Source organism: Chinchilla lanigera, unplaced genomic scaffold, assembly GCF_000276665.1.
Source record: "Chinchilla lanigera isolate Chin_1 unplaced genomic scaffold, ChiLan1.0 scaffold00023, whole genome shotgun sequence".
NCBI classification, from domain to species: Eukaryota; Metazoa; Chordata; class Mammalia; order Rodentia; family Chinchillidae; genus Chinchilla; species Chinchilla lanigera.
In genome coordinates this window covers 14,355,582-14,382,409 of record NW_004955424.1, presented here as the reverse complement: position 1 = coordinate 14,382,409, position 26,828 = coordinate 14,355,582, and the positions used below count along the sequence as shown (strand labels likewise).

Sequence of the window (26,828 nt, the reverse complement as noted above, 5' to 3'; positions counted from 1 at the left end):
GAAAATAATAAAGGATGAATAGAATGGAACAAGCAGACAGATCTCTTGCAATAGGGAAGTGGTCCAAGGGAGCAAGGGCAAGGAGTGAGGAGGGGAAGGTGAAGTGAGAGGAATAAAGATGTACCATGCATAGGAATCTGATGACCCCAGTTAATGTAAACACTACGGGCCACACCATGAGCTAGGACAAATCACATCAACAAGTAGAAAAAGGGGAACAGGAAGGCGGGGAAGGTAGGGAAAGGGAAGGGGATTTTAAAAAAAGAAAGAAGCTATAATATGTACATGTAACCTCTCCCCAAGATGATTGTAAACTTCATGAATTGCAATGTGTGCTAATAAAATTTTAAAAGTATTCTTAAAAAGAATTTCTAGAAAGAAGGAGGTAGAGTCAGTGCACACATTCAGCTGTTTCCTCCCCAAACCTACTGCAACAGTAGTAAAGGAAAAAAAATTTAAAAATAAGAAAAGCGCATGATGACAAGGATGATGGAATCAACAGACAGACAAGAAAAGCAGCAAAGGTTGAAAGCTGGCCATGGATACATGGGTGATAACTGACTTAGACCTGAAAAAGTGACACTATAACTGATGGTAGTTGGCGTATGTAAATAAAATCAGAGAAATGCATGCTGGAAAAACTAGTAAGCTCATGACTCAGCAGTATCAGTTTTCTCTAAAGGCAGAAGCATAGAGCAGACCGAAACAGAACCGGTTGAAAGTGTTATGAAGTCCGTTTAGAGCTTACTCTTCCCATCCCCTATAGCCAGGTAATGCCCTATAGCTGCCACCACTGCACACTGCAGACAGGTAGTTTTATCTATACCCTGACTGCACAGCCACACTGAAAGCAGAAGGACCTGGGAGCCATCTCTATACCAAACAGTGAGATGTCCAAACCCACCCCACCCCCTGCCTTCTTTTCTCCCTCTTTCCTAACAACCTATAAAAAGCTGCAAGACAAACTTCTATATCTCAGGGAGAAGCTAAGAGAATTCCTTTCTGAGCGTCTCCATGATCACTGGATTGTCTGAGATGAAAAATACAGGGATTCTCTAAAGAAAAATCTGGCTACCCACCACTTGTGCCCTCATGAAATTCACGAGTCCTCAGTACCCATTCCACAAAACAGACCTAAAATTTTTGAAAAAGCCAAAGGGTCGCTTTCTCTACTAAATGACAAAACATATATTAAACTATAAAATTAAAATAATGTTGTCCCAATAAAGGAAAACAGAGTTCAATAGAATGATATCAAATGTCCAGAAACAGTCTTGTGAATTTAGTATTGTATTTGAAGTTTGTCTTTACAAATGGGTGAAAAAGAATGAATTGTAATTTAGTGATATTTTACAAAAAGTAGAAGCTTACCTCACAATATTCTCAAAAGTAAATTCCAGATAAGACAGTAAAGTAAAAACCAAAATTATAAAAGTTATAAAAGTACTAGAAGAATAAAGTAAATGTGATGTCTACCCTGGGATAGAGGAGGAGTTTGTAAAACTGATGCAAATCTAAGAAGCCAAAGGGAAAAAGCTGATAAATATGAATACAAATGAGTTAAAGTCTTGTTCAACAACAATAACAAAAATTCATAAAATATATAACAGATTCCCCATTCTGGTCATGATGGAGTAACTGGATGAACTCTTTTGCTGTAAGCAGCTAGAAAATTGGACAACGGACATAGAACAATTGTTTTCAGACACTGGACAACAGGCACCAGCAAACTGTGGTCCAAGTTCCAGAGAAGGAAGCAGACAGGTGAGCCTCAGGCCGCATAGGCTTTCTTCCTGGAGGTCTTTCCACAGTGCAGGGCAGAGGGGCCTAAGCAGGGCATGACATTTTCACTGGGCTGAGCAGAGAGAAGTGCAAGTTTGGGGAGACTGAGAGCTTTGTAATTTGGGGGCAGATCATGAAGAGGAGGGAGGTATGCTGAGAAAGAACTGTGGGGCTCCGTATAGCATTTCCTGTGCACACACAAGCCTGGCACAGAACTGCTCCAGAAATTCTCATTCTAGGTTGAAATGATGAATGGACGCCACAAGAGAATGAAGCCAGAAACATGAATCTGAGAGTAAATCAAGATGAGATGGAGCCAGTCCACAGGAGAGAGAGAGAAACAGGCTGCTGGGATGGTTTAAAAGGCTGGAAAAACCGAGGTCTAGGCCCATCTGCACCCAAAGGAACCTCCAGGATGAATGGGGTGGCAGGAACTTCTTGGGACTTTGTTCCCCTTATGAAATTTCTATGGTTTGTGTTAAACCTCTACTGTTTTCAAAGAAGTAGCTAAAATATACAGCACTAAATCCTGTAACTAAATATATGTGTATGGATCAGCTTGCCTGCTGCTGGACGCAATAGGGACACTTAGCCCTTAAAGGCAGAAAGGTTTAGTTGGCTCACATGTTGTCTATCCTCAGCTGGCTCCAAGGCAGAAACATCACAGGAAGGACATGGAAGAGCACAGCTCCTCATTTCACAGAGTAGGGGAACAGTGCCAGAGAGGAACAGGAGAGGTACCATATTAGGACCCAAGGCCATGCCTCTGCGATCACCCAGACACACCCAGGAGCATGCTTTACTTATCCGCTAGGCATTTCTTAGTCTACTGAAGTTGACATGACAGGATTAATGGTCACAGTATGCTTGTTTCAGGACAGAGGGGACATTGAGGGAAGGAAAAGCAACCCAGGAAAAGCGAGTGTTATGGCCACCACAGGGACAGGCAAACAGCAGTTTGTGTTCATTGCATGAGTCTTTATTGAAGACCTGCTGTCTCATAGGCTTGTGCTGGTTGCTGAAGAAAAGCAGGCAGAGCAAGGCTCTTTCCTGGAGGAGCTGCTGATCCCACCGGGTCACGTCAGGTGAGCGTGTTTGAAAGAGCTAAATGGAAAGATAAGGCGGGAGACGAAAGGCAATGGGAGGCCGCAGATGACAGGCTGAGTCCAGTGTCAGGGCGGAGGGCGCAACACTGCCGTCAGGAAGGACCCCTGGCTCTGGCCTGCCTCAGGCCACCGCCTGGCCTGTTGACTTCTTGCAGATCCAGTGATAGGAGGCATTGCAGCTTATGTCATTCCACTTCTTCTGAATATGGACGCAGTCTTCAGTATCCCCACTCCCATGTTGCCAGTTGTCTGGCTGATTCTTGTCCCAAAACCTGCAAGCAACAGAGCAAGTGTCCCTTCCCCCTGTAGGGGCATAAAGAGCTGCAGTGACATGGGGCCCTCATCTCCTAGAGGCTCAAAGATGGGGATGGGGCTGGAGTCAGAGATACCCTGAGGGTGACTCTGCTGAAGCGTCCCTAAGTTACTGACGACCCGCGGCCAGAAAGGAGCACCCTGTGTGCTGCAAGCCCCTATCCCAGAATTCAGAGTCAGATGCCTTCCAGTGGAGGGCAGGGTCCCTTGGAACCAGGTCTGAGTATGACATAGGATAGGAAACAAACAAAAAAGCAAGAAGACCCACTCACAGACAGCACCAAGACCTAGCATTCTTTCCTAGCATCCCTCTGTGGACCTTAAACATACCACAGGCTGCTTAGAGACAGCAGGAGCTCCTTTGTCATGGCTGCAGGGCTGATACCTGAATGGAATCAGGATGCTACTGTGCATGTGGGGGGCCTTGATGAGGTTAGTGAAACACTGTGTGGGAACTCTTTCTCCAGGCTGGGCCAGTAGTCAACACCCATCTGCCAAAGGACACAGTCACTGGCCAGCACTAAGGTTATGGCTTTGTTGAATTAATGGCTGACTACGCCATTAGGATGATGAACATGATCAAACTCTAGGGGAAGCCAGTAAGGGTAAACAAAGCATCAACTCATAACAAAAACCTGGATGTAGGAGCCAATATTTTCATTGGGAATCTGGACCCAGAGATTGATGAGCAGCTGCTTTATGATACTTTCAGCACCTTTGGGGTCATCTTACAAACATCCAGGATTATGAGGGACCCTGACACAGGCAACTCCAAAGGTTATGCCTTTATTAATTTTGCTTCATTTGATGCTTCAGATGCAGCCATTGAGACCATAAATGGGCAGTATCTCTGTAATCGCCCTATCACAGTGTCTTATGCCTTCAAGAAGGACTCTAAGGGTGAGTGCATGGCTCAGCTGCTGAACGACTTCTGGCGGCCCAAAACCCACTCTCTCGGGCTGACCGCTCTCATCAGCTGTTTGCTGACACACTCCCTCCACCCTCTGCCCCAATCCTGTAGTATCACCAGTGGGATCTGGGCCACGCATGCCGCCTCCTGGCTCCTTCCCCCCATGAGTGCCACCTCCCACCTGGAATACCGCAGGCCATGCCCCCACCACCTGTGCCTCTTGGGGCTGGAGGATACGGTCCCCCATCAGCAGGAACCCTAGGTTCCAGACATCTGGGTCACGGGCATTCACATCCTCACCCCTTCCCACCACCTGGGATGCCCTATGGCTTAGGACATCCTCATGCTGGGTCTCCAGGTGCTGGGGACAGCCACCATCCTGGCTGCCACCTGGAATGCCTCACCCTGGACCTCCTCCCATGGGCATGCCCCCCAAGGGCTTCCATTTGGATCTCCCATGAGTCACCCAGGTCCTATGCCACCACACATTACATGCAGGCCTCCTCCGCTGATGCCCCTCACGGGCCTCCAAGACCACCTCCCTATAGCTACTAGCAGGGGCCCCTGCCTCCAGCCAGACCTACTCCCCAGTCTCCAGTTCCTCTTTGCGGCCCACTTTGGGACCCTCTCCCTCAGTAGCTTCTCATTGTCTTTCCTCCTCTTATGTTCCCCAGTGTCTTTTGTTCGATTCCTTGGACCAAGCAGAGTTGCTGTGGCTTCTTGAGGCTGAGGCCCAAATCCCTCTCAGGCTCCCCCATCTCCTCTTTTTATGTGTATTTCTTCACAGGAGGTTTTTTTCTTTTTTATGTTGATCCTAAGTGTTTTGCAAGTGCACAGAGAAAATATATCTGTACTCTTTGCTTTAAGAAAAGGGCCGGGGGCTGGGGATTTAGCTCAGCGGCAAAAGCTCCTGCCTGGCAAGCGCAAGGTCGTGAGTTCGGTTCCCGGTACCGGAGAAAAAAAAAAAAAAAGAAAAAAAGAAAAGGGCCACACATATTACATATACATACCACACATGCCATGCACATATTACACATTACACACAATTCATACTACACACATCACACCATACACACACAAATCACACACATCACACACTACGTATCACACACTGCACACATCCCATACTACACATTACTACGTGCAAAATATGCACACACCACACACATACTGTACACATCACAAACATATCACACAACATGCACATATCACACACCACACACACAATACTGACACTCTCTGTGCAGGGATACACACACAGGACAGGGCCTTACAAGAGTCTCTAGCCAGACCTGCCAAAGAGAGTGTCTTGGACAGTGCCAGACAGTGGCTAGACTTACCCTCTGCTCTGGGTATTACTGAATGGTGTCCCATCTGTCCAGCGCCAGGAGCCTTCAGTACCCCTGTCAGTGAGGCCAATCCAGTGGTAAGAGGTGCTTGTGAACTGTACGAGGAATGCCTATGGAGAAGGGGTAGGGTTTATGTGACCCTGTGTGCAAGGAGGTGGTTCTGCAGGCTGCCCCTCCCTGGTCCCATAGCATAAAGCCCCCTGCAGGAGCTGGGCCCTGCCCTGCACCTTCCAAGGCTTGTCTAGGACTTACAGCAACACCAGATCCCCTCAGGGGAAGCCCAGCTTCTCCCACGTTGACTGTTCCTAAAGAGTCCCTGCCCTTGAGGGCAATGTCCTTTACTGGGACAAAGACAGTCCTGACTGCAACTTATTGAGATATGTTTTACAAAGTAGCATGTGCTTCTACAGCCCTGTAACAACAGTCTCAGGTGAGCCACAGGAGAGGGCAGTTCTGGAAGTAAAATGGAACCAAACATTTTGTGGTCTTTTGTTAACCTGGCAGTTCTGATAAGGACCTCAGTATGTGGGCTTCCTGGAACCGTATTACCTTTGATGGTCCTCAGAGTCCTATGTCTGGTCCCCAGGGGAACAAGCTCAGGTCAGCTGTTCATGAGCCCTCCACTGCTACCTGGTTAGGTGACATTAACATCAGGATGGATGGCTTGACAGAAATCAAAAGCATGGAGATATTTCAGATCCCTGATATTTCCGAGCTGTCACCTGGTGCCATCTTCCTTTGCCCTCCCTCCCTGCTGTTCTTGGGTAGCTCTCTCATTTACTGAGGGTGTGGGGGTTCACTGACAGTGCTTCTACCTGCAGGTCAAGGTGCTTGCTGGAGCATAATGAATATCTTCTCCCTGACTGACGAAAGAGACATGGAGTTCTCTGCCACACCCACCATAAGCGAGGAGCGTAGCACCCAAGTCCCTTACCACACACAAACTCCATCAGCGCCAACCCACAGCTACAGTTCTGACCTGCTCCCTCTGAGAGGTGACCGATGTCAGGTGGGCTCCCCGGGACACGCAGAACTGCTCAGCTTCATGCCAAGATTTCTTGACATGAGAAAAGTAATACAAGTTTCCCTCAAAGACCTTCCAGCCTTGCAGGATCAGCTGGAGAAGTTGATCTGGAAGAAAAATTGCAGAGGGAGAAACAGAAGCTGATGGTAGATGTCCCTGAGCTGAACTTCCTGACCCGTCCCAGGGCCGGTCACTGAGGTTCACAAGCTCAGGCAACTCTTGATGCCCAGTGCGGCAGGAGCAAAGCCTGGGAGGCTGCACCACTACCCTATGACCTGTCCTCAGGGAAGCAGCCCTGAGACACCCACCTGTCCCAGTTTCTCCTGGAGCCTCACTCTGCTAGCAGTCAGCACTGTTTCCAAATACTTTTTCCAGCCGTACTGTCCTTTCTCCCAATCCACAGCGGTCACTCACTGTCCTCCCACCTCCAGTGCCATGATCTTCCTGGGAGAAGCCATATCACAACCTCCCCCATTTCCCAACTTCATTTCCATCCACCTCAGCTGCCCAACCCCATGGCCATCCTAATCTGCTTGTCCTCACGGTCTCCAGACTCTAAGAATGGCTCCTGTGAGCTGAGGTCTTTCACCACCACCACCACCCACACACCATCCACGCTGTACTCTCTAGCATCATCTGCACCACAAGCACGTAAAATATAACTTCCTGGCTCAGGTCCTCATCCCCTTGTTCTTGTGTTCTAGGTTCAACAATCTTTAGTGTCTGAGTTAGGAGCTGCTATACAAAGATCAGTAAGAATGATCAATGCCTTCGAGGAACTCAGAGTCCAGTAAGTGACACAGGTGGAGAAAAGTTGTTGAAGATGCATTGATTAAAACCATGTGCCCATTACAACAGAGGCATGAAAGAGAGTGTGGTCTGCTTCCTCTGGGAGGGAGGTGGGGCACAGAAAGAGCATCCTCAGTGAGATGTCACTTAGACCAAGTCTTGAAAGACTGAGGAAGAGTTTTCTAGGAGTCAGTGCCCGGGAGAGCATTGCCGGCAGGAGAAAGGGTAAGCATCAAAGCAGTAATGGCACAGCATGGTGCCAGTACCAAGTAACTGAGCAGATGATGTAGGATCATTGTTTAAAGGTTGGAAATAAAACAAAACAAAACAAAACAAAACAAAACAAAACAGGTTCATCAGCACTAAATCACACATCCCATGTGAATAGTTTGGATATTTTCCCCCATGAGCAATAGAAAACACAAAGAGGTTTTAAGAATCATAAGAAGCTTAGACTTCACCATAAAAAAAATTCAAACCTGCAGGCAACTGAATAGGAAGAAAGCACTTCTAATCAACCAGAACATCAATTGCAACATAAAGGCAAATGTCTCAGTAAGAGACAGTAGTGTGTAAACAGGAGTTCCCAAAGTGTGGTTCCAGACTGGCCACATCAGCATTGTCTGGGAACCTGGCTGGTGCACATTCTCAGGTCCAACCCAGCCCTGCTCAATGTGAACCTGACTTTTAACAATTTGTGGTCCTATCCACCCATGTACGCCTGTGTAATTCCAGCACTCAGGAGACTAAAGCAGGAGGATCACTGAGTTGGAGATCAGCGGGGGTCACATAGTGAGTCCAAGGCCAGCCTAAATGACAGATCGAGACCCTGTCTCAAAAAACAAAACAAAACAAAAATCTGCAGTCCTGTAAGTCCTCCAGATGAATCTGATGCTCTCCAAGTTCCAAGAACCCATCATGAAAATCAAAGATTAGAAAACTACAGTACACAGATGTCATAGCCCAGAAACCTAAAATATCTATTTGACTCCTTAAGAAAAAGTTAAATGTTTCTTAACCTTAATGCTATTAGAACCACCTAGGGAGCTTTAAAAAAATCCTGACACCCAGGCTGCAACTCAGACCCCTACTCCCACCCCCAAAATTGAGTTGGAATTTAAGCTCTGGAGAGCCTAACTTTTAAGCTCTGGGTGATTCTCCAAAGTGTGCCAAAAAGGTGGGACAGCCCTCGGCTCTGCCATAATAGTCAAAAGATACAGGAGGGGTGGAAGAGGAGAGCGAGCACGTGAAGAAGCATGAAGAAGGGAAGATTTCCAGGCCCCCACACATACCTCACCCAAGGCAGAGTAGCAGAAGAATGCTGCAGGTTACCCCCAGGACTCCCTCATTAGCCTCATCTCTTTGGCAGCTGCTCCAGTCGCATCTTCTCTCCCAGAGCCAATGCCTTCCTCACCCTTAGCAAGCAGCCTCCTACTCTACCCTGAAAGAGGCCCTGCTAATGCCAGACCCTCCATTTCTGTTCCCACATCTGCACGGTGGGGTGAACCACTCTGTCCACACCCTTCCCACTCCGCCCAGGCCAAATATGACCTCAGACATCTCTTCATGACCAGTCACTTAGCCAGGCGTGGTGGCGCACACCTGTAATCCCAGCACTTGGGAGGCTGAGGGAGAAGGATCACCATGAGCTCAAGGCCAGCCTGGGATACATATGGGAGTTCAAGGCCAGCCTGCATTACGTAGTGAGACCATGTCTCAAAAATAAATAAATAAATAAATAAATCACTCAATTCTGCATTTCCTCCTCTTCTTCTGCTTCTCCTTTTCTCTCTCTCTTTCCCCCCATTCCCCTTCCTTGTTGCTAGCTCTTCACCCTTAGATCAAGCTTATCAAAATCCACAAAAACCCTCCCATGGAAGTTCACTGAACAGTAGGAGTGGTTTAAATGGAAAATACAAAAATTTTCTTGGGAACACAGCTGTTGTCTTCTCATCTTTCATTTTTCAATATTTACCACATTGTATTTCATATGTTGGTCTCCTTCAAAATCACCTCTTCCTGTCTTGCCCCCAAAGATTAACTTCATGTTTCCACCCTCAGCCCTCTTCTCACAGAGCACTCTGCCTCATGCAAATTCCCTCTGTTGCTGCAGCCAGGGCCCCCAAAGCTATGTCTGCCACCCAGCCTCTCTCCTGAACTCCAGATAGCGTGTGATGAATCTTGAATCTCCCCAAAGCACCCCAGACTCAGCATGTCAAACCTTGAACGGAGTGCTCCCACTCCGCTTTGATCCCCTATCTCAGTTGGGAGACTGTACAGTGAGCCCCCTCCTTGCAGCCCTTCAGTAGCTCCTCGACCCCTGGGGGAGGACAGCTGGGCTCAGAGCCCTCGCTGTCCATCCTGTCTCCGAGGCCTTCTAATCCCCTAGCACAGTGTTTTCAAACTGTACTCACCACACCATTAGTAGGTTATGACAAACTTTTAAATAAAGGATATATTATAATATCAGAATGCATCGATGCAGTAAAAGTTTCGCTTTTTGAGTGTGTGTGTGTTTGTGTGTGTGTGCACGCATGTGTGTGCACTTCTACATATTTATATTGCATCACAATGTAAAATGAACTTTCATGCTATGGTTATATTCTATTCAAGGCAACGTCAAAGCCACTGCTGTTGGTCCTGCCTGCTGTCCTTTCAGCCTGCACCACATAACCTTCCCAGGCCAGTCACGCTACCTGAAGCCTTCAGCACCTCAGTTTCATGTTTCCACGCCTGTGAACTTATTACTGTTTCATGCTATTTGTTTTGCAAACACCTATTAGTCCTTACAGACTCAGTTCAAGGGCCATCTTCTTAAAAAGCATCTTAGGATCCTTCCCCACAAAAGGTCTTCCCCATTTGTGCCCCTCAGAAGATTCCTCCTCCCTCCTTCTTCTTCTTCTTGTCCTCCTTCACCTCAGTTCCTAGCACCTGCTTCTCACTTCTCACCTCTTACACTTGTCTGCATGTCTTTCACACAAGGCTGCCCTCCTGCCCCAAAACCTGGCAAGGTAGACATCATGTCCTGTTCATCTTTATACTCCTGACATTTAATAGGGCCTCCGTAAAATTTCAGGTGAGTGCCTGAATTCTAGGTGCTTTGTTAAATTGGCTTACGTTTGTTAACTCATTTGATATTCACTGAGAAGCAAACACTGTTTGTTCCCACTTTAATGATGAGAAAAATACAGCTCAGAGGACTTGAGCAAGTTGTTGAAGACCACATCAGTTCTCCCATCCAAGTACTAACCAGGCTTGACCCTGCCTCGCTTCTGAGCACAGCTAAGCTTGGGTATGTTCAGGGTGGTATGTCTGTAGATAAGGCTACACCATTTCTGATAGCAGGGAGAAAAAAAAAAAGAATCGTCTGGCCCCACTAGCATAAACTGTCCTTGTTTCATATCTTCCCCATATATAGTTGATTTCCCAGGTATTCATTTCGTTACTCTAACCAGATTATAAGCAATTTGAGACAGGGAAAATGCCACCTCATGCTACCTCCAGCACTCCCTAGCTCATTGGATTTGCTCCTGTCTCTAGCACCTAGGGAGATGCGGGCTGAGGTAAGCGAAGAGGTGGAAGGGACAAGAGGAAAGGACAAGAATCTCTATCCCCCCAAGAGACTGTGCCTCCCCAACCATCTCCCTCTCTCCCACTTACTTTGGGTCCTTTGTAGCTGCTCCTGTGAAGCAATGGCTGCACGGAGGGTCCCCAGGCGACTCTGCTCCTCCTGGATTTTCACAGTTAGAGTTTTGGTGCTCTCTAAATCCTCTTTTAACCTCTGCATCTCAGCACTGGCCTTCTGCAGATTGCTCCCTAGCATCTGCATCTGTGAATCTAAGGCTGCAGTATCTTTCACCCTTTGTTTTAGGGTCTGTATCTCTCTGCTGGCATTGTTCAACTGACCATTTAATACCTGAATCTGGGAGTTTAAGGTGTTGGCATTTCCTAGTTCTGCTTTTAGCATTTGGATCTGAGCATCTGCCTGCTCCAGGTGGCCATTTGCTAGTTGGGTCTGGGCAGTGACAGTTTCCAAATCTCTTTTTAACAGGTGCATCTCATTACCAGTCATTTCCAAATGACCTCTCAGTGCCAGGATCTCAGCACTAGTGTTATCTAAACTGCCTTTGAGACGGGCCTGGGTCTGGGAGTTCAGAGCATTTGCATTCTGCAAACTTCGTCCTAGCTTCTGGATCTCAGCCTGGGCTCCTTCCAGACTACTACTTAAAACCTGGTTCTGGGTCCTTAAGTCATTGAAACTATCCAGGCGACCTCTCAAAGCATGTATCTCAGAATTGGCATTCTTTAAACTGCTGTTTGTCAACCTGGCCTGGGTGTTTACCATTTCCAAACCTGCGTTCAACATTTGAATCTCGGTGTTCACATTTCCTAAGCCTCTGCTCAGCATACGGAGCTCAGTACTGGTGTTTTCTGAGATGTTTTTTAAGAAATCCTGGGTCTGGAAGGTTAAAGCATTTGCCTTTTCCAGATCTCCCTTCAGTTTCTGGATCTCAGCACTGGCTCCCTCCAAGGAACTTCCTAGCATCTGGGTCTGCACGCTCAAGGCACTGGCCTTCTGTAGAGCACCTTTTACCCTCTGGATGTCAGCACTGGTGTCTCCCAGATAGCCCTCAAGCCCCTGGACCTGACAACTGACATTGTCCACTCTGCGCTTCAACGTCTGGATCTCCACATACCAAGTGCTGGAATTGTCTATGTGGCTTTTAAGTGTCTGTATAGCCTCTTGAAACTCTTGTCGCCCACCAAAGTGGTAGTGATCTGGAGGGAGGAAGCAGAGAACACCAAATATGTAGGGAAGATCACATAGGCCAATCACGATGCTCTTACAAATTGTGAGGGAAATGTCCACATCAGAGCCCTGCATGCTCCTCGGGCAGCCTGTTAGTCACTGCTGTCAGCAAGACCTGGGGATGAGCCACCTGATAATGTTAGCCAAAAAGCCCAAAATAATTGAAGACCTATCTAGCTGTTGTCTATGAACAGAGGGGTCAGGTGGATTGAAACACCTGCCTACTATAAACTAGCCACCAACAGTCATGTGGGAAGGTTTGGATTATTTTGCTATTGTAATTGCTCAACTTCAAAGTAATCAATTTTTATCATTTGGAGCTGTTGGCATTTAATTCTACCCTAGAAATTTCATCACAGATTGGTCATTATGAAAAAATAGATATGAGCAAAAGCCATGTTTACTTTTTACAGTATATTTGTACACCAGGCATAAATCTGCTTGATTCACTTTTGTTTGATCTGAAACACTATGTAAACTACAAACATAAATTTTCTAATCACAGATTCCATGGGGCAGTGAGGGAGCAAGTATTCCAGGAGGAAGCACACTGTTCAATCCCTGGGGCCAGGGCGCAGGCATGCCATACCCTCTAGGGGACACTGGTACAGCACCTTTCAAAGGGCTGGCACTCCAGTGTTACATAGGGCAGGGAGCACCATGAAACAGTTTGAGGATATGGGAGGCCTTGGTCATTGGAGCCGTTCAGGGATACTGTGGCCCCCTTTCTTCTCAAGCCTTTCCCAGCAGCCTGCCTGCTTCTGTCTCTGGTCCTGCTAGCATCCTAGGCTCACTTCATGAATTGAGACTTCATCTCAAACATTTATGGTCACTCCTGAGTCTAGCATTCCCACAGGTACAGGGAGAAGACCCCAAGCGGTCAAGGAACCTTTCTGGAGTACCAGTGGATTATTGATTCCTCAGGCTCCATCTAGGTGCATGTGTGAGACTTCAGCCACTGTGCTGTTGCAAGACCAGGCCTTGGGATGTAGGAGAAGCTTGTCAAAAACACCCACAGAAATGTGGACAAAATGATTTGTATCAAAGATACAAAGGCAGTCCATAGAGAAATGATAATCTTTTAAACAAATACTACTGAAACAATTACATGTCCATATGGGGGGACAAAGGACTTCAATCCTCATACAATTATGCAAAAATTCCTAAATAAATAAAAGCCAAAAACGATAAAATCTACAGAAGAAAACAGACAATGCAAGGAAGGAGAAAGGAGACAAAAGCAAAGGAAAACTACATTGTAATCTGTGGTTATTGCAAGCAGATCAGTTTTTGCCTGGGAGTGAAGGAAGGGAGAGGGAGGGATCACACAAGGCCACAAGCAAGCTCTGGGGCTGGATGATGAATCTGTTCATTATCTTGATTGTGATGATGGTTTCACAGGCACATACACAGCATCAAAACTTAACAGTCTGTGTGCTTTAACTACACGCACTGGACTGTATGCTTATTATACCTACATAAAGCTGGTTTTTTTTTAAATAAAACATTGTTTTTTTCCTAAGGAGGATAGAACACTTTCAGGGGCCCAAGGGTGTTGGAAAAGAAGCTGGCCCCAGGGTTTGGGCTTCTGAATGCCCCAGCTCCCTTCCTGCCCCTGCCCCACTGTGGTTACTCACTATTGGGTTCCACAGGTAACTGTTCAGTAGTGTTGTCTTCCAAAAACATGGCTTCAGAGTCTTGGAAGGAAGGAGGCTCCTCCGGTATAGGGTTTCGGGACTGTAGAGCTGAGATACCCCCTTCATGAGTCAGCATCATTCACAGCTCCGAGCCCAAGAGAACAGGCCACCCCACAAGGGTTAGGGCTCCAGAATGACAGAGATGGCACCAAGGACACACTGAGTTTCCCCCCATGAGCTTTAGCTCTTAGAAGGCTCTCCCCTGCATCGTGGTCTCTGCTCCAGGGAAAGCTGTGGTCCAGGCCTGGGATGGCAATGGGAGGTCCCTTCTGGGAGCAGACAGTCCAGAGAATATGTATCTGGGCCGCTTTGGGCCTCTGTGCAGGAAGGCGAGTTAGTGAGGTTCTCAGCACCTGGGAACTTACCCACAACAAAGAGAGCCACAAGAGAGGAAACTGTGGCCCCAGCTATGACTATCATGGCAGCCTGAATAAGCTTGCGCATCTTGGGGGCGGTAGGAGTCACTGCCACGGGGTCCATCCCTGCAGGGGAGAAGCCAGAGTCCAGGATGAGAGGAGCCAATGTGGGCTGGGACAGAGCCGGGCTGTCTGATTCAGCTCCCACCCTGTGCAGGAAGGATGAGAATATCTGCCACACTTACCACCCACGGGGCTGTGGAGAAGGAAGGGGAAACTGTAAGAATTCATGGAGGTCACCATGGGGCACTGATAGCAATGCAAAGGCAGGAATGCTGCCTAGACTGGGCTGTCAGAATCCCAAGGAGGCCGGAGCAGCGGGAGACCGAACACAGCAGAGAGTGTAGGTCAACAAAAGTGTGGTCTTAATGAAAGAAGAAAGGGAGGAAAATAGGTAAGAGAGAGGGACCGAGCAGGAGCCCAGACCTCAGAGTCCTAGAGCAAAACCATAGCCCTTTGGTGCCACTCTGCTGTCTCACCACACACTGGGGAGTCTGGGGCCTCCCCAGCTGGGATCAGAATGCCGCTGAGGACGTTCTGAGAGAGCTGTACCGAGCCATCGAGGAGCTGTGGTGAGGAACAAAGGGCACCCAGGAAAACCCAGTCAGGCTGTGGAAAACAGCCCAGATTCCCAGAGGCCTCACAGGGCCAGCCCACATGCAGAGCTGGAGTTCAAAACTAGGCCCATCTGAACTGAAAGTGCACCCTCTTTCTCCTGCCAGGTTACCACCAACAGTGTGCGGGGTCTGGAGAGATTTCGTGCAGAGACTGCACTGTGCCTGGATTCCTATCTTCTGCCTGGTCCACTCCCCACCATTACCTGTGTACTGCGAAGGCCAAGACAGCGATGAGCTGAGCTCCAGCCTGCCACTAAGGAGCGCAGAGGGCTGGGGGACAAGCAGGCGACACCCTGACTTTTCTCACCTCGGGGATGCAGGGAGACACACTCCTCATCTGTGCAGAAGTGGACTGTGTCACCATTCATCTCCGGGTCCTTCACCCAGTCACTCTGGAAGGGCCGTCCTGCAAGTCAGCAGCAGTGGGTGTGAAACTGAAACACCCCGGATTTATACTGTGCTGTGAAGATCATGACCATCCTCCACACTGCCTGTCTCCCTGCTGACTCTACAGAAATTCAGCCAGTGCAGTCCTTCCCCTTGGGCCCCCATGGAGCCCATCAGTCTCAAGCCCTCCTCTGCATTAGCACCCCTGCCCTCAGTACCCCAAATGCTAGTCTCTACCCCAAAGTTATAAATTATTGTTCTCTGGGGGCTAAGACTAGACACCAAGGCGGGGGGAGAAGGGGTCCTCAGCTTTGCAGAGAAAACATCTTTGTAACTGCAGCTGACTCATTCTCCTAGCCTCAGTATCTCTTAAGTAAATGGTCACATCGTAGAGGATTGCAGGGTCAGTGAAGGAGACCAATGCAAGGGACGGGGGCACTCACTGTCCACTCAGTATCTTACAACGGGGCTGTGGGAAGCGCTTGAGGTGAGGTATTTTGTATTTGCTGTTGCTGCTCATTTGTTTTTGCAGTGTTGGGGATCAATTTCAGGACCTCGTGCATCCTAGGCAGGCTCTGTACCACTGAGCTATACCCTCGGCCCTGAGATGGTTTTTTAAAAATATTTGGGCTGGACATGGTTGCACACATCTATAATCCTGGTTCTCTGGGAGGCTGAGGCAGGAAGATCACAAGTTCAAGCCTGTATCAAAATTTTTTTAAAAATTAAGGATTGGCAATAGAGCTCAGTGGGAATCCTATGGGCCCAACCCCCCGCCCCCCAAAGCTGGTCTTTGTCCTAGGTTCTAACACAGAGCTTCTAAAACCCTCCCTTTCCTAGGTGATAGATGTGTCTGTTACGATTCATTACGAGCCCCTTTCCGCTACTCCTGAGTCTGTGTTAATGCACTGACTCAGGAGCCCTAGATAGTTTCAAGATGGCAGCAGGCCCCCAGAAAGACCAAACATGATTAAAGGGTGGAACTTTCAGCCACTCACCTCAACTCCCAACTCTCAGAGTCCAGGTTGGAGGAGGGACTGGAGACCGGGTTATAAAATCTCTTGAATGGTGAGATTCCAGGCACCTCCTGGTCACTGAACTCGCCCACCTTGACTGTGCAGAGGTCCTGTGCTCAGTACTCTCTGACCCTCACCGTAGGTCCCTTTTCATCTGGCTGATGGCATCCTTTACCGTAAATTTCAATATTAGTGTTTTTTTTTTTCAATTCTCTGAGTTGTTCTAAGGAATCATCAAAACTGAGGGGAACTTGCAGATTTATAATCAGCCAGTCCAAAGTGTGGGTCACCTAGGGACTCCTCTTGTGGACCACAGCCTTATCCTGTGGGGTCTGAAACTTAGGGAGCTAGTGTCAGAATCTACTCATACTACTAGAGGCCCAGCTGGTGCCACAGAGTTGGTTGGTATCCAGAAAAAAACAAGCATTGGTATTAGAAGTCCTGTCAGAAGCTACCAAGCAGGGCCTGACTGAATTCAAGATCTCACCTCTTGTAGATTGGCTCTATGCCCCTGAGAAGACCAGATTCTCAACACTAATGCAAAAGGATCTAGTGGATGAGACTGGGCTGTGTTCTGCTTTTCAATGGGAATTATAACCTCCTTCTAAGAGGGAAAAACAATACTGCTTCAGGTGACTCCTGCTACTTGATGGACCTAGAACTAGAAAAAAAGGAAAGTGAGGAATCACAGGGGACAGTGCTATGCAAGCCTGATGTCCCCATGCCTACTGAGGGGGTAACACAACCAACATTCTCACTGGCTGCTCAAGGCCTCCCTGTCAAAGTCGGTTCTGGGGATACTGATAGTTTTAGTTACTTTTCTCATTGCTGAGACAAAATACCTGACACCAAAAGTTAAAGGAGGAAAGGTTTATTGTAGCTCACAATTTGTAGAGGTTTCAGTTCATAGTTGGCTGGCTCCAAAGCAGGGTACTATGCACAGGGTGCCTGCAGAGGAGAAACAGTTCATGGTGGGCAGGAGACAACAAAGCAGCAAGGAAAGCAGAAGGAGCAAGTGATAAGCAGCAACTACAGCTGCCTTCTTTCTGTCTCTTATATATATCCAGGCTACATGCCCTTGGGGCATATAGAACTCACAACCAGGGAGGGCTTTCTCATTATCCACACTCAGAACTATGCGAAACCAATCAGTGGACTAATTTAGTAATCAATACCCTTAATCTCAGCATCACACACTGTAGATTCAGTGACCTCTAAAGAAGCCCCGCCACGTGAAGCTTTGAGGGGACATCTAGACACAAGCCACAACACTGACAGATTCTTGTCCTTTGGTTCTCTCTTTCCCCCATTACCTTCAGGTGGTTATAATCCTACTGAAATGGATCACATTATCTTTAACTCATAAAAGTATAATTACATGTCAGCTTCCATCACACTCACTCAAGCTGTCAATCACAGACCTGCAGATGGCTTGTTCTACCCATATTGCACTGTTGTTTTCCTATTTTCACCCTCAGTTCCCATGTCACTTTCCCGTATCTTTTTCCCAAATCCTGGGGTCAACTTCCCATAGGCTTCCAGGCATTGACTAAAAAGACTGCAGAGTCCAGTGGTGGGGAAGCCACATGGAGAGGGACCAGGATTGCAGCATGGGTCTAGGAGGAGCCTGTGCCATGGAGGCTGCTGACAACTCAGGAAGCAGCCAGTCCATGGGCACCTAACCTGGAGCTTGGCTGCCTTCACCAGACTCATCATGGGGACTCTGTGTGCACTCCTGTGTGTGTGTGCGTGCGTGTATAGAGGAGGGGCCTGGCATGTAAGTGCAGAGCCCCATCTTTATGTCTGACCTCCCACCTGCTGAAAGCTGATATGATGGGATGAAAGGCATTACAGGACCATGCAGCATCCCTTTCTGCCCCAGTCACAGCCCAGGTATACCATCCGCCAAGCCCCTTCTCTGCAGGGGATGGGAACCACCGAGTTTCCTCCCCAGGGACAGCACTGCAAGGAAAGGGCCCATCTTGGTTTCTGTTTCCCCACACACAGGAAGAGTCAGGTTGGATTCACTTAGAACTATTTTCTCTAGGGGCCTTGAAAGCAGAACCCTGGGGATCCCTTGCTCAGCAAAACAGCAGAATCTGGTTCAGAGAAGGGCAAAGTCGTCCCAACTGTGATCAGCAGGAATTCTCACCGTGCCTTCCCTGTCTGCACCCATTTCTTCCACCTCCCACCCTAGCCCAGAGTCCCAGCTCTTATATTTTGCATACGAATACCATCTGCCCACCAGGGAAGAAAAGTCAGGTTATGATAGCCTCGCTTAGAGGTTTCTCTGTTCCTTGGCCAAGGAAAAATAGCATTTTACAGAACCACTCCACAGGTGGGGTCCCTCACTTGTTTGTTTTTCTTGCTCTAACCCAAAGGCCAAACAAGGTATATGCTCTTGGAGATGCCCAAGTTTAGCAACTGTGCACCAATAACTGCAGACATCAGGAAATGTTTCAGGTCTCTTAGCAGTCCCTAAACACCACAGCTTGAGGAGTTATCCAAGGAGTGACTAGATCCAACAAGGTGCAGACAGCGGCTCTGGCAGCTGAGGGCTCACAGGGCTCCCTGCTTCAGGCATCATGCCAGGGTGTACTTTGAGAACCACACTTCCCTCTTCTTTGGTCCATCTGATAGGGACAAGTTTGAACCCCAGATGGAGGAACGAGCTGGTGGCTTGATACACATAACCCATCTCCCTGTACTTCCTCAGTGCTTCAGGGATGGGCAGGCAATCCAATCCTGGGTTTTTGTTGGAAAAGAGGAGAAGCAAGCCCTACAGGTAGGAAGTGGGGCCCATGGTTACAGGATAGTGCATAGCAGCAGCTGTCCCAGCTTCCAGGAAGGAGGAAGCACAGGCAGTGCTATGCATGCAGGTCACAGGATGGGGCGCAGGCTACAAGTGAAAACACATCCACACTGACTCAGGCTCTTTCAGTTTCAAAGGAAAATAATGCGTGGGAGTGGGGAGAAGGAAGCTAGGTGCACAGGAACCAGAAGACTGGGGCAGACAGAGGTTCTAAGGCAAAGCAGCACAGGGAGCCTCAGCAGCCAGAGCTGGAGCTGCCGGGCAGGTCTGTGGTGCCTCTGCCTCTGCATCCTGTCCGCTTTCTGCTCTGCACATTTCCTTCTCTACCTCACCTCTTTTCTCTGCTTCTGCTGATTTTTAGTTCTACAGGTGCCAGATGATGGCACTTAGCCTTTCTCTAACTCCAGGCCCTCTAGCCCAACTTCTGTCTCTTATTTGCCTCATCCCCTGCATATATCCTGGTTCAACTTCTTTCCAAAGAATGGTCTGATTTTTTCCAGCTCATCTCTTCACACCAGGATGAACCATAGATCCCTGCCAGCCTTGTTCTGATCATCTCCTGTTCACCTTTTGGTGAGGGAACAATTGTCCACTCTAAATAGTACCAGATGGGAAGACACATGACATATGACAGTGGACAGATGAGATTAACAGCAGTTTACTAGTCACATACTCTCTCAGTCTGGGAAGGAAGGACCACGTGCCCTGCAGAGCCCCATGGGGTTACCCCTGGAGGAAAGCAAACCAGCAAGGGCTGTGTGCAGCTAGGATCCTAGTAACAAGAGAAGTAGGTCCCGGGCCCCACGCACACACACCGTTCCTGCAGCAGGATGTGATTGGCCGGTTGAATAGATTCCCAGACTAGCAGGGAACCAAAAGCCATTAAGTTGAAAACTAGGTGGGAATTAACCAGGCGGGAGCCTTTCAGCTGGGTGAGGAGAGCGGACGAACTTGAGGTGAACTGTTTGGAGCTCTGTGGGGCTCAAAGATGCCACTTAAGCCTATGCGCTCAGCTCTGACGCCTTTGCCATACTCATTTGAAGAAAGTATCTTTTCCCCAGAACACTAATGGAGACCCTAGTAGAACATCTTTGCTGAGCCCACAGCAGTGCTCACCCTGTGATCCCTCCTGCTTTCTCTCTGCTGCTCCCTGTCTAGGGTGACCCCATCCTGCATTCCTGCCTTAGCTCCTTGGGATGTGGACCTGGATCCTGTGAATAAGATCTCTGTGAAGAATGGATAACTTGATGCACCTCCTCCTTGGGAACAAAGCTAGGAAACAGAAGACTGTCCAGGGACACCTGAGAAGAGAGATCATCATAGCATTGTAGACCTCATTCTCCTTAATTTCCACAAAAACTAGAAATAAGTACTGTTCATACTTTGTGGCATTTCTAGGGCAAGTCCTTGATGTTTTTGACCCTCCAACTGTGTCCCCGGGGTACCCCAGGATTTCATGTCCAGTGAAGCAGACAGCCATTTCCATACATCCACCAAAGCAACCAGCAATGACAAAGTGCACGCCAAGGGAGGCCCTGAGCCAGGTAGTGTTTTCTCCTATAGAAGCTTTGGGAGAACTCTTTTTGGTACTCAAAGAGTACTCTCCTGCATAAGGCACAGAAGGAGAGGAAACCCCTGGAGAGAGGAGGTGCAGCGGTGGTGAGGGCAGATAGTCAGAGATGAGGACGGGAAGAAGATGATGATGGTAGGGCTGGGCGTCCGGGCTACCAAGGCAGAAGTGAGTGGGAATAAGGGAGGGAGCTTGTTGGCACCACTCCAAAGAACATACAGGCCCATGTCAACACCTGACCTGAACCAGGTTACCTTTCCGCAGGGGAGAGGGGTTCAGGCTGCAGAGAACAAGGATGGAGAGGGCAATGGGAATCTGGGACTATGAACAGAGTGGCCAAGGGAAGAGCTATTCCCACTGAAAACACGGCCATCTGCCAGCCACCAACCAGCACTCGGAAGCAGGCAGGTAGGAATTCTGGGAGATCAACCAGGAAAAGTGCTGAGTAACCCTGTCAGGAGACTTGCTGGATTGATATGAAGCAACTCTTTTTTACATGCTGTTCTTTTTAAAATTTATTTTAAACTTAAATTTATTTTTAACTGATGCATAAAAACAAAAATTATACATATTAATGGGGTACCATGTGTTTCAGTACATATATCCATTGTGTAAAATTTCAATCTGGTTAAAGATACCTATCTCCTCAAACATGATCATTTCTTTTTATTTATTTATTTATTTTTTTGGTATCAGAAATCGAACTCAGGACCTCATGCTTGCCAGGCAAGTGCTTGTGCTGCTGAGCCATATCCCCGGCCCATGATCATTTCTTTATGTAAATTGAATGTGAAATAAGTGAGGCTTCTCTAAAGGGATGGGAAAGCGCAAAGTGATAGCACAGATTTTGGAGTGCTGATTTTCTTCACCAAGGCAAGATGAGCTTCTAAGTCATCTCCTCCTTCCTCTTCCATTTAACCCAAGTCCTTCCCATTCCAGCAGCCCCCTATAGGGTCATAGAATTCCCAAGCAAAGCAGATGACCTCCAACATACACTTGGGGACAATTCTGAAGCAAGAAAAATTAAGGTACAAAGTCATCCTGGAGTACTAAGGACAAGGAGGACATTTCCTCAAGTTTGACAAGCACTGGAGCTCACAGGGTAAAACTGGGGACTGGCCATCATGGTTCTGACTGAACGTAGGGCTGCTTACAGATGAAATAGAGCTTAATGTCACAGGAATCATCATTCCAGGACTGGAGCGAGGACACCTTTATATTGACACAGTGTTCACTGTTCCCCACATTGTTGGGCTCCCCTGGAAGCCAGAAACTGCGGAGTGAAAAACCAAATAAAAATATATTTACAAAATTGGAAAACAAAGAATTTATTTCCAGTAAGGAAATAAGTTACTTCAATCCCAGTTTTTGTCCTAGGTGATAGCAGAGGAAGAGCCCAAGCCTAAGAAGTAGGGTGCTGGTGACATTTTAACCAGGAAGCCTCTAAACATGCTCCAAATTCAGGTCAAACCGCACTGCCACCCTCAAACCCACAAACCCACTCTGCAAAAACTTAGACTTCCATCGAGATCCCTGCCCAAGCTGGGTAGATGGCCTTGCTTCCAAACCCCATGGGGCATGGAGAGTCACAGATCAGTCCCAGGATCCACACTCAGTGAGTGGCAGTGGTAACCAGCATCTCAATTCCAAGGCTCGTCCTGTCCCTAGGACAAGGACAAATCACAAACCCTGTGCACATGGGAAATACCCACAGCCATCCATGCCCTGGCCCTGGCCCTGGCCCTGGCCCTGGCCCAAGAAAGTCAGGCTGGAAAGGAAGGTGCTGGGGCTCACCTCACACTTCCCTTGTTGAACGGAGTGTTGTCCACCCAGTACCATCCCCCTTCACTCCCCGCCTTGGTCAGGCCGATCCAGCTTTGCACTCCACCTGCTGTCTTGTACAGAAACTCCTGTGGGGGACACAGAGGGAGCAAAGGTGCAGGCCACAACCTGAAGTCCGAGCACCTGTCTCTAGGTCTCCCTCACTTGTACTCAGCGACAGTCCTTGAACTCACAGACACACTCTGCACACTGGCTCCTCTCAGACCTCTTCCTGCCCTTGCCTGGAACCCAGAGTCCATCTTCCAAAATCTGATTTGTGTTTTCTCTGCAACTAACAAAGTCAGGGCTCAGGCCTTTCTATTCCTTGGAGGCAGGTGCAGGAGTATGAGAGTCAGTTAAACTCCAGAGCCGGGATCCCAGGAGAGTGGCCCAGATGATAATACCTAAAGTCAACAAGCCCTTTAAACATGCGAGGTACATGGGAAAGATGTCCTCTTGCATCTCTTCCTTTATTCTCTGAGGCAGGTACTACTATACATATTTCATCAATGCATAAGCTGAGGCCTACTGGAGGTAAGCAGTTTACACAAGGCCCTAGGACTAGACAGCAGGTTAGGACTTTAGACTACTCCAGAGCACATGCTCTTACCTGCTCTGCCCATCTCGCAGATGGAGGGGACTTGGGCAATAGCCTGCCTCCAAAAGAAGGAAGTGTCTTGAGTCGTGCAGTATATTGTTGACAAATACCTCTGCTTTCTGGGCCCAGAGACACAGCACCCCTCCCGGCCCTCTTTGAAGCTAGGAATACTGCATAATTTCCTCTCACTACTGAAATGTGAGCAAAATTGATATGGTTATTTCTGGGGAGAAGCTTTAAGAGAAAATGCACAATTTGCCATGTTCCCTTTTCCTGCCTTAGCAATTGCAGACACATTAAGATTAAGTCTCCTCCAGCTTAGGTCCTTGAGTACCCACCATGAGCATTCTTTGTTAGATATGTAGTGTAAACAAGAAATAATCTTCCCTTGTTAGGTGGCCAGTATTTGGGGATTTTGTTTCTACCACATAATCTTGCCCAGATGCCCCAAGACAGCTAGCAGCACACCCCCGTCACAGACCACATGGGAATGGCACTCACCTGCTCATTCTGGGAGGTAACTGAAGTCAGGCGTGAATTCCTAGACACACAGAACTGCTCCGCACTGTACCAGGTCTTTGGGGTGCGAGAAAAGTAATAGAAGTTCTCCTTGAAGAATTTCCAGCCTTGGGAAACCATCTGCAGGATGTCACCTGGAGAACAGGGGCTGAAGGTGAATGCAGGGTCCTGTTTCCTTAGGGTGAGGGCCAGGATAGGGTACTTGAGTGAGATACCAGAGACAGCAGTGAATGGGGCTGGGCTCTGACATCCTGGGGTCCTGCCTGGTATAGGAGCTAGGGAACCCTCTCTTGGATCCTGAAAGTCTAACTGAAACTGGAGAAGAGGGCCTATGGGATTGGAGAAGAGACAGTGGGAGGGGATGGACCACGAATCTGACCTTCCCATGAGGGAAAAGCGATTCTCCACTGGCCAAGACAAGTGACTAAGCCCAGGGTTTGAAATAAGGAACCTTATGGGAAATGTTGTGGTTTGGGCCAGGACAGAGAATCTATTCCCTAAATTTTTCAGGCACTGTGCCTTAGTGTGGGGGTCCAAGTTGGACTATAGTGTCTTCTCTGCTAAAATCCCTTATGTCCTCCTTGAGCCCAGTGCTACACCCTTTCTCCCTAACTTTCTAGTCCGTGCCTGCCCCTTCCCTGCTCGTCCACTAGCCCAATGGTCTCATGACCAAGATGGCAAGGTCTCAGGGGCCACTCGTCAGCCTGCAATGTTATCTCCTGGCTCACTTACTTTGTTGTCTGAGCAATTTGTTGATATTGTCCATCCTGCCCTGCAGCGCCCGGACCATTCCATTTAAAGCACTGGCTTTATCCATATCTTTTTTTAACTCTGGAATTTGGGTATTTAAATGATCGACTTCCTCCCATTTTTTTCTTAAGCTCTGGATCTGTGCCTTGGCTTTTTCCACGCTGGTTTTCAGCATCAGGATTTGAGAATGCACACTATCCAAGCTGGCATTCACCGTCTGGATCTGAACGCTAGCTGCCTTCACACCACCACTGTTCTTCTTAATTTCAGAACCCAGGGTGCTGATGTTGTCCACACGACCTTTCAGCAACTCAGCACTGGTCTTTACATTGGAAACTGTGCCCATAAGCCAGGGATCTAGGTTGGAAAAAATCAAGAAGTCAGCTGAGAGGAAACTGGATATTGTCAGGGCAATAAAGGGAAGGAAGGAGAGGGTTAGGCTCAAGATTCCCAATCTTCTTCAATCATTCATTAATATACAGCAAGCATGAGATGGGCTCCCCCATGGGCTACGAACTCTGGGGGATACAGGCTGTGAGAAGATAGCTCTACGAGAGACCTCACAAGCAAGCAGAAACAAGAATTAGAACCCAGTCACGAATTTCCTTTGAGTACTCAGGATGAATTTGGTAAAGGAATTCCCCCAGTCACCCCATCACTCTTTCTATCACTTGGTCCCTCCAGGACCCAGCAGTGGTCCCCGGCTTTCTCCTTTCAGGGATCTCAGCTGGGCCAGTGCCACTCCTCCCATGTCTGCCCACAGCCCCCTCCATGGTCATGGAAGGACCAGGTGTACAGACTCCTAATCCAGAAGTGGCTTTTTCTCCAGAGAACATGCCAAGCAGCCACTTCTCTCCTTCCCTTGCTGTCTTAGTTACTTTTCTCATTGCTGAGAGAAAATACCTGGCATCCAAAGTTAAAGGAGGAAAGGTTTATTGTAGCTCACAGTTTTTAGAGGTTTCAGTTCATAGTTGGCTAGCCCCAAGGCAGGGTGGCATGGAAAAGGAGAAATAGTTCATGTCAGACAAAAGGCAGAAGGCAGCAAAGTAGCAAAACAATCTGTCCCTTATATTTTATCCTTAGGGCAGATAACACGCACACCCAAGGTGGGCCTTCCTGTTATCCACACCCAGAACTCTGCCAAATCAATCAGCAGACTAATTTAGTAGTTGCACACCCTTACTCTCTGCATCACACACTGTAGATCCAGACACCTGAAAAGTCCCACCTGTGATCACATGAGGCTTTGGGGGGACCTCTTGACACAAGCCGTAACACTTGCCCTGCCCACTTTCACACTCTGTTCAGGTTACAGGCTTGGGTGCATCAGAGGGGACCAAAAGTAAACCAAGAGCAATCAAAGGAGAGTACAGGAGAAGGGCGGTGTTAGAGATTAACATCTGGGGGGCAGCAAGTGATTGCAGAGTAGGTTGCTGCTAAGAAGCTACAATCTGAGACAAATATGTCTGGCCCCTCACTCTGTCTGGAAACCTGGTGGGAAAAATAGGGCTCTGCCAGCAGCACAGATCATGAAGAGCTGATGAGTAGGAAGACTCCATTAACATGATCTCCATGGGGACAGGAGAATGAAGAGAGCGCAGAGGGGTCCTGGTGAGGGGACTGAGCCACAGAGATTTGCTAGCTCGATGGCCAGATTCTCCATCTGGTCAGCTGAGGCAGAGGACTCCCTTGAAACTCAGTCCCTTGCAGAGTCTGCGAACATTGAGTTCACTGTTGGGGGCTTTCCACAAGACCCAGAGTTCAGAGTGGCAGACAGCTGGGAAGAAAAGATATGGGATTAGAAAATAAAAGGGTGACTCTTCCGTGGGGAAAGCAGAGCATGCGCATGCAAGAAGAGCACAAGCAAGCAAGTACTGATGGAAAAACCTCCCAGATATTAGAAAGGAAAGAACATCCATTCATGCATGGAGAGAACAGAGATGAATGAAATACCATAAGCCAGAGAGAAGAGAGAGAGCAGGAAAGACAAGGTCTGGGGACTCGAAGGAGCCAACCAGTGGTGAAGGACCAAGGGGACCATGAATCCTAAGGACTTACAGAGAATGGCCTGCAGCACGATGGAGGTGACCACAACCAGTGACAAGCAGATTAAACCCACACGGATGGCAAGAGACTTCTGCAGGCCCAGAGACGGATCTTGCTTGGGAGGAGGTTCTAAAAGAAACAGAAGCAAAGGTTTGTCAATGAGCAGCAAAGAGTGGGTTTGGACGTGGAGCCCCCATCAGGCTGGAGTAGCGGCTGTGCTTGCCTCGAGGCCAGAGGGCAATGTTCTGTTTATCCACGCAGAAGTGCGCATCATGGGCTTCCTTCTCTGCAGCCTTCATCCCACACCCCCACCCTGGCCCTTGCAGCACAGGTGTTTCTGGCTGATTCTCTCTGCCAAGAAACTTTTATCTGGAGAAAACAGGAAGTGAGTCCCAAACCAGGTCACTATGTCATCCCAAAGTTCCCCATTCCTGGCCCAGACACCTTAGACAGCATGACTGAGGTCATAGCTTAATTCCTTCCTCAAAGGTCTGAGC

At 48.2% G+C, this 26,828-nt stretch overlaps 2 protein-coding genes and 1 pseudogene across 5 annotated transcripts; 1 reads left to right on the top strand and 2 right to left on the bottom strand.

Moving 5' to 3' along the window:
- Nucleotides 1-2,745: 2,745 nt before the first annotated feature.
- On the bottom strand, nt 2,746-17,062 carry Clec4f (C-type lectin domain family 4, member F). 4 transcript variants are annotated; one of them, XM_013514743.1, is made up of 11 exons: nt 16,703-17,062; nt 16,198-16,312; nt 15,120-15,218; nt 15,016-15,022; nt 14,381-14,391; nt 14,145-14,261; nt 13,720-13,827; nt 10,933-12,051; nt 6,439-6,590; nt 5,451-5,569; nt 2,746-3,160 (listed from the first exon to the last, which is right to left on the bottom strand). In XM_013514743.1, exons 3-11 carry the CDS (start codon nt 15,178-15,180, stop codon nt 3,010-3,012), a joined length of 1,845 nt encoding a protein of 614 aa, XP_013370197.1. In that variant the 5' UTR covers nt 15,181-15,218; nt 16,198-16,312; nt 16,703-17,062; the 3' UTR covers nt 2,746-3,009. The 4 variants fall into 4 exon arrangements, with proteins under 4 accessions (XP_013370197.1, XP_013370196.1, XP_005385665.1 ...); XM_013514742.1 differs by having other exon boundaries at nt 16,198-17,062; XM_005385608.2 differs by lacking the exons at nt 14,381-14,391; nt 15,016-15,022 and having other exon boundaries at nt 16,198-17,062.
- Nucleotides 3,324-4,919, top strand: LOC102003038 (annotated as a pseudogene).
- Nucleotides 17,063-21,083: 4,021 nt separating the features above from the next.
- Nucleotides 21,084-26,671, bottom strand: Cd207 (CD207 molecule, langerin). The gene is made up of 6 exons (XM_005385607.2): nt 26,555-26,671; nt 26,344-26,460; nt 24,268-24,642; nt 23,518-23,669; nt 22,392-22,507; nt 21,084-21,870 (listed from the first exon to the last, which is right to left on the bottom strand). Exons 1-6 carry the CDS (start codon nt 26,628-26,630, stop codon nt 21,720-21,722), a joined length of 987 nt encoding a protein of 328 aa, XP_005385664.1. The 5' UTR covers nt 26,631-26,671; the 3' UTR covers nt 21,084-21,719.
- Nucleotides 26,672-26,828: the final 157 nt, after the last annotated feature.

What these genes read in the sequence shown, in the direction of transcription:
- Clec4f (XM_013514742.1), bottom strand. Translation starts at nt 15,180, where the DNA reads ATGAATGGTGACACAGTCCACTTCTGCACAGATGAGGAGTGTGTCTCC. An exon ending in GCAGCTACAAAGGACCCAAA is followed by an intron (nt 6,591 to 10,932) that starts GTAAGTGGGAGA and finishes TTTTTCTTCCAG; the next exon opens with ATCAACTTCTCCAGCTGATC. An exon ending in AGTAATACCCAGAGCAGAGG is followed by an intron (nt 3,161 to 5,450) that starts GTAAGTCTAGCC and finishes TGTTGCTTGCAG; the next exon opens with GTTTTGGGACAAGAATCAGC.
- Cd207 (XM_005385607.2), bottom strand. Translation starts at nt 26,630, where the DNA reads ATGAAGGCTGCAGAGAAGGAAGCCCATGATGCGCACTTCTGCGTGGAT. An exon ending in CGTGCTGCAGGCCATTCTCT is followed by an intron (nt 24,643 to 26,343) that starts GTAAGTCCTTAG and finishes TTTCCAACCTAG; the next exon opens with ATCCCTGGCTTATGGGCACA. An exon ending in TTCAACAAGGGAAGTGTGAG is followed by an intron (nt 21,871 to 22,391) that starts GTGAGCCCCAGC and finishes TTCACTCCGCAG; the next exon opens with TTTCTGGCTTCCAGGGGAGC.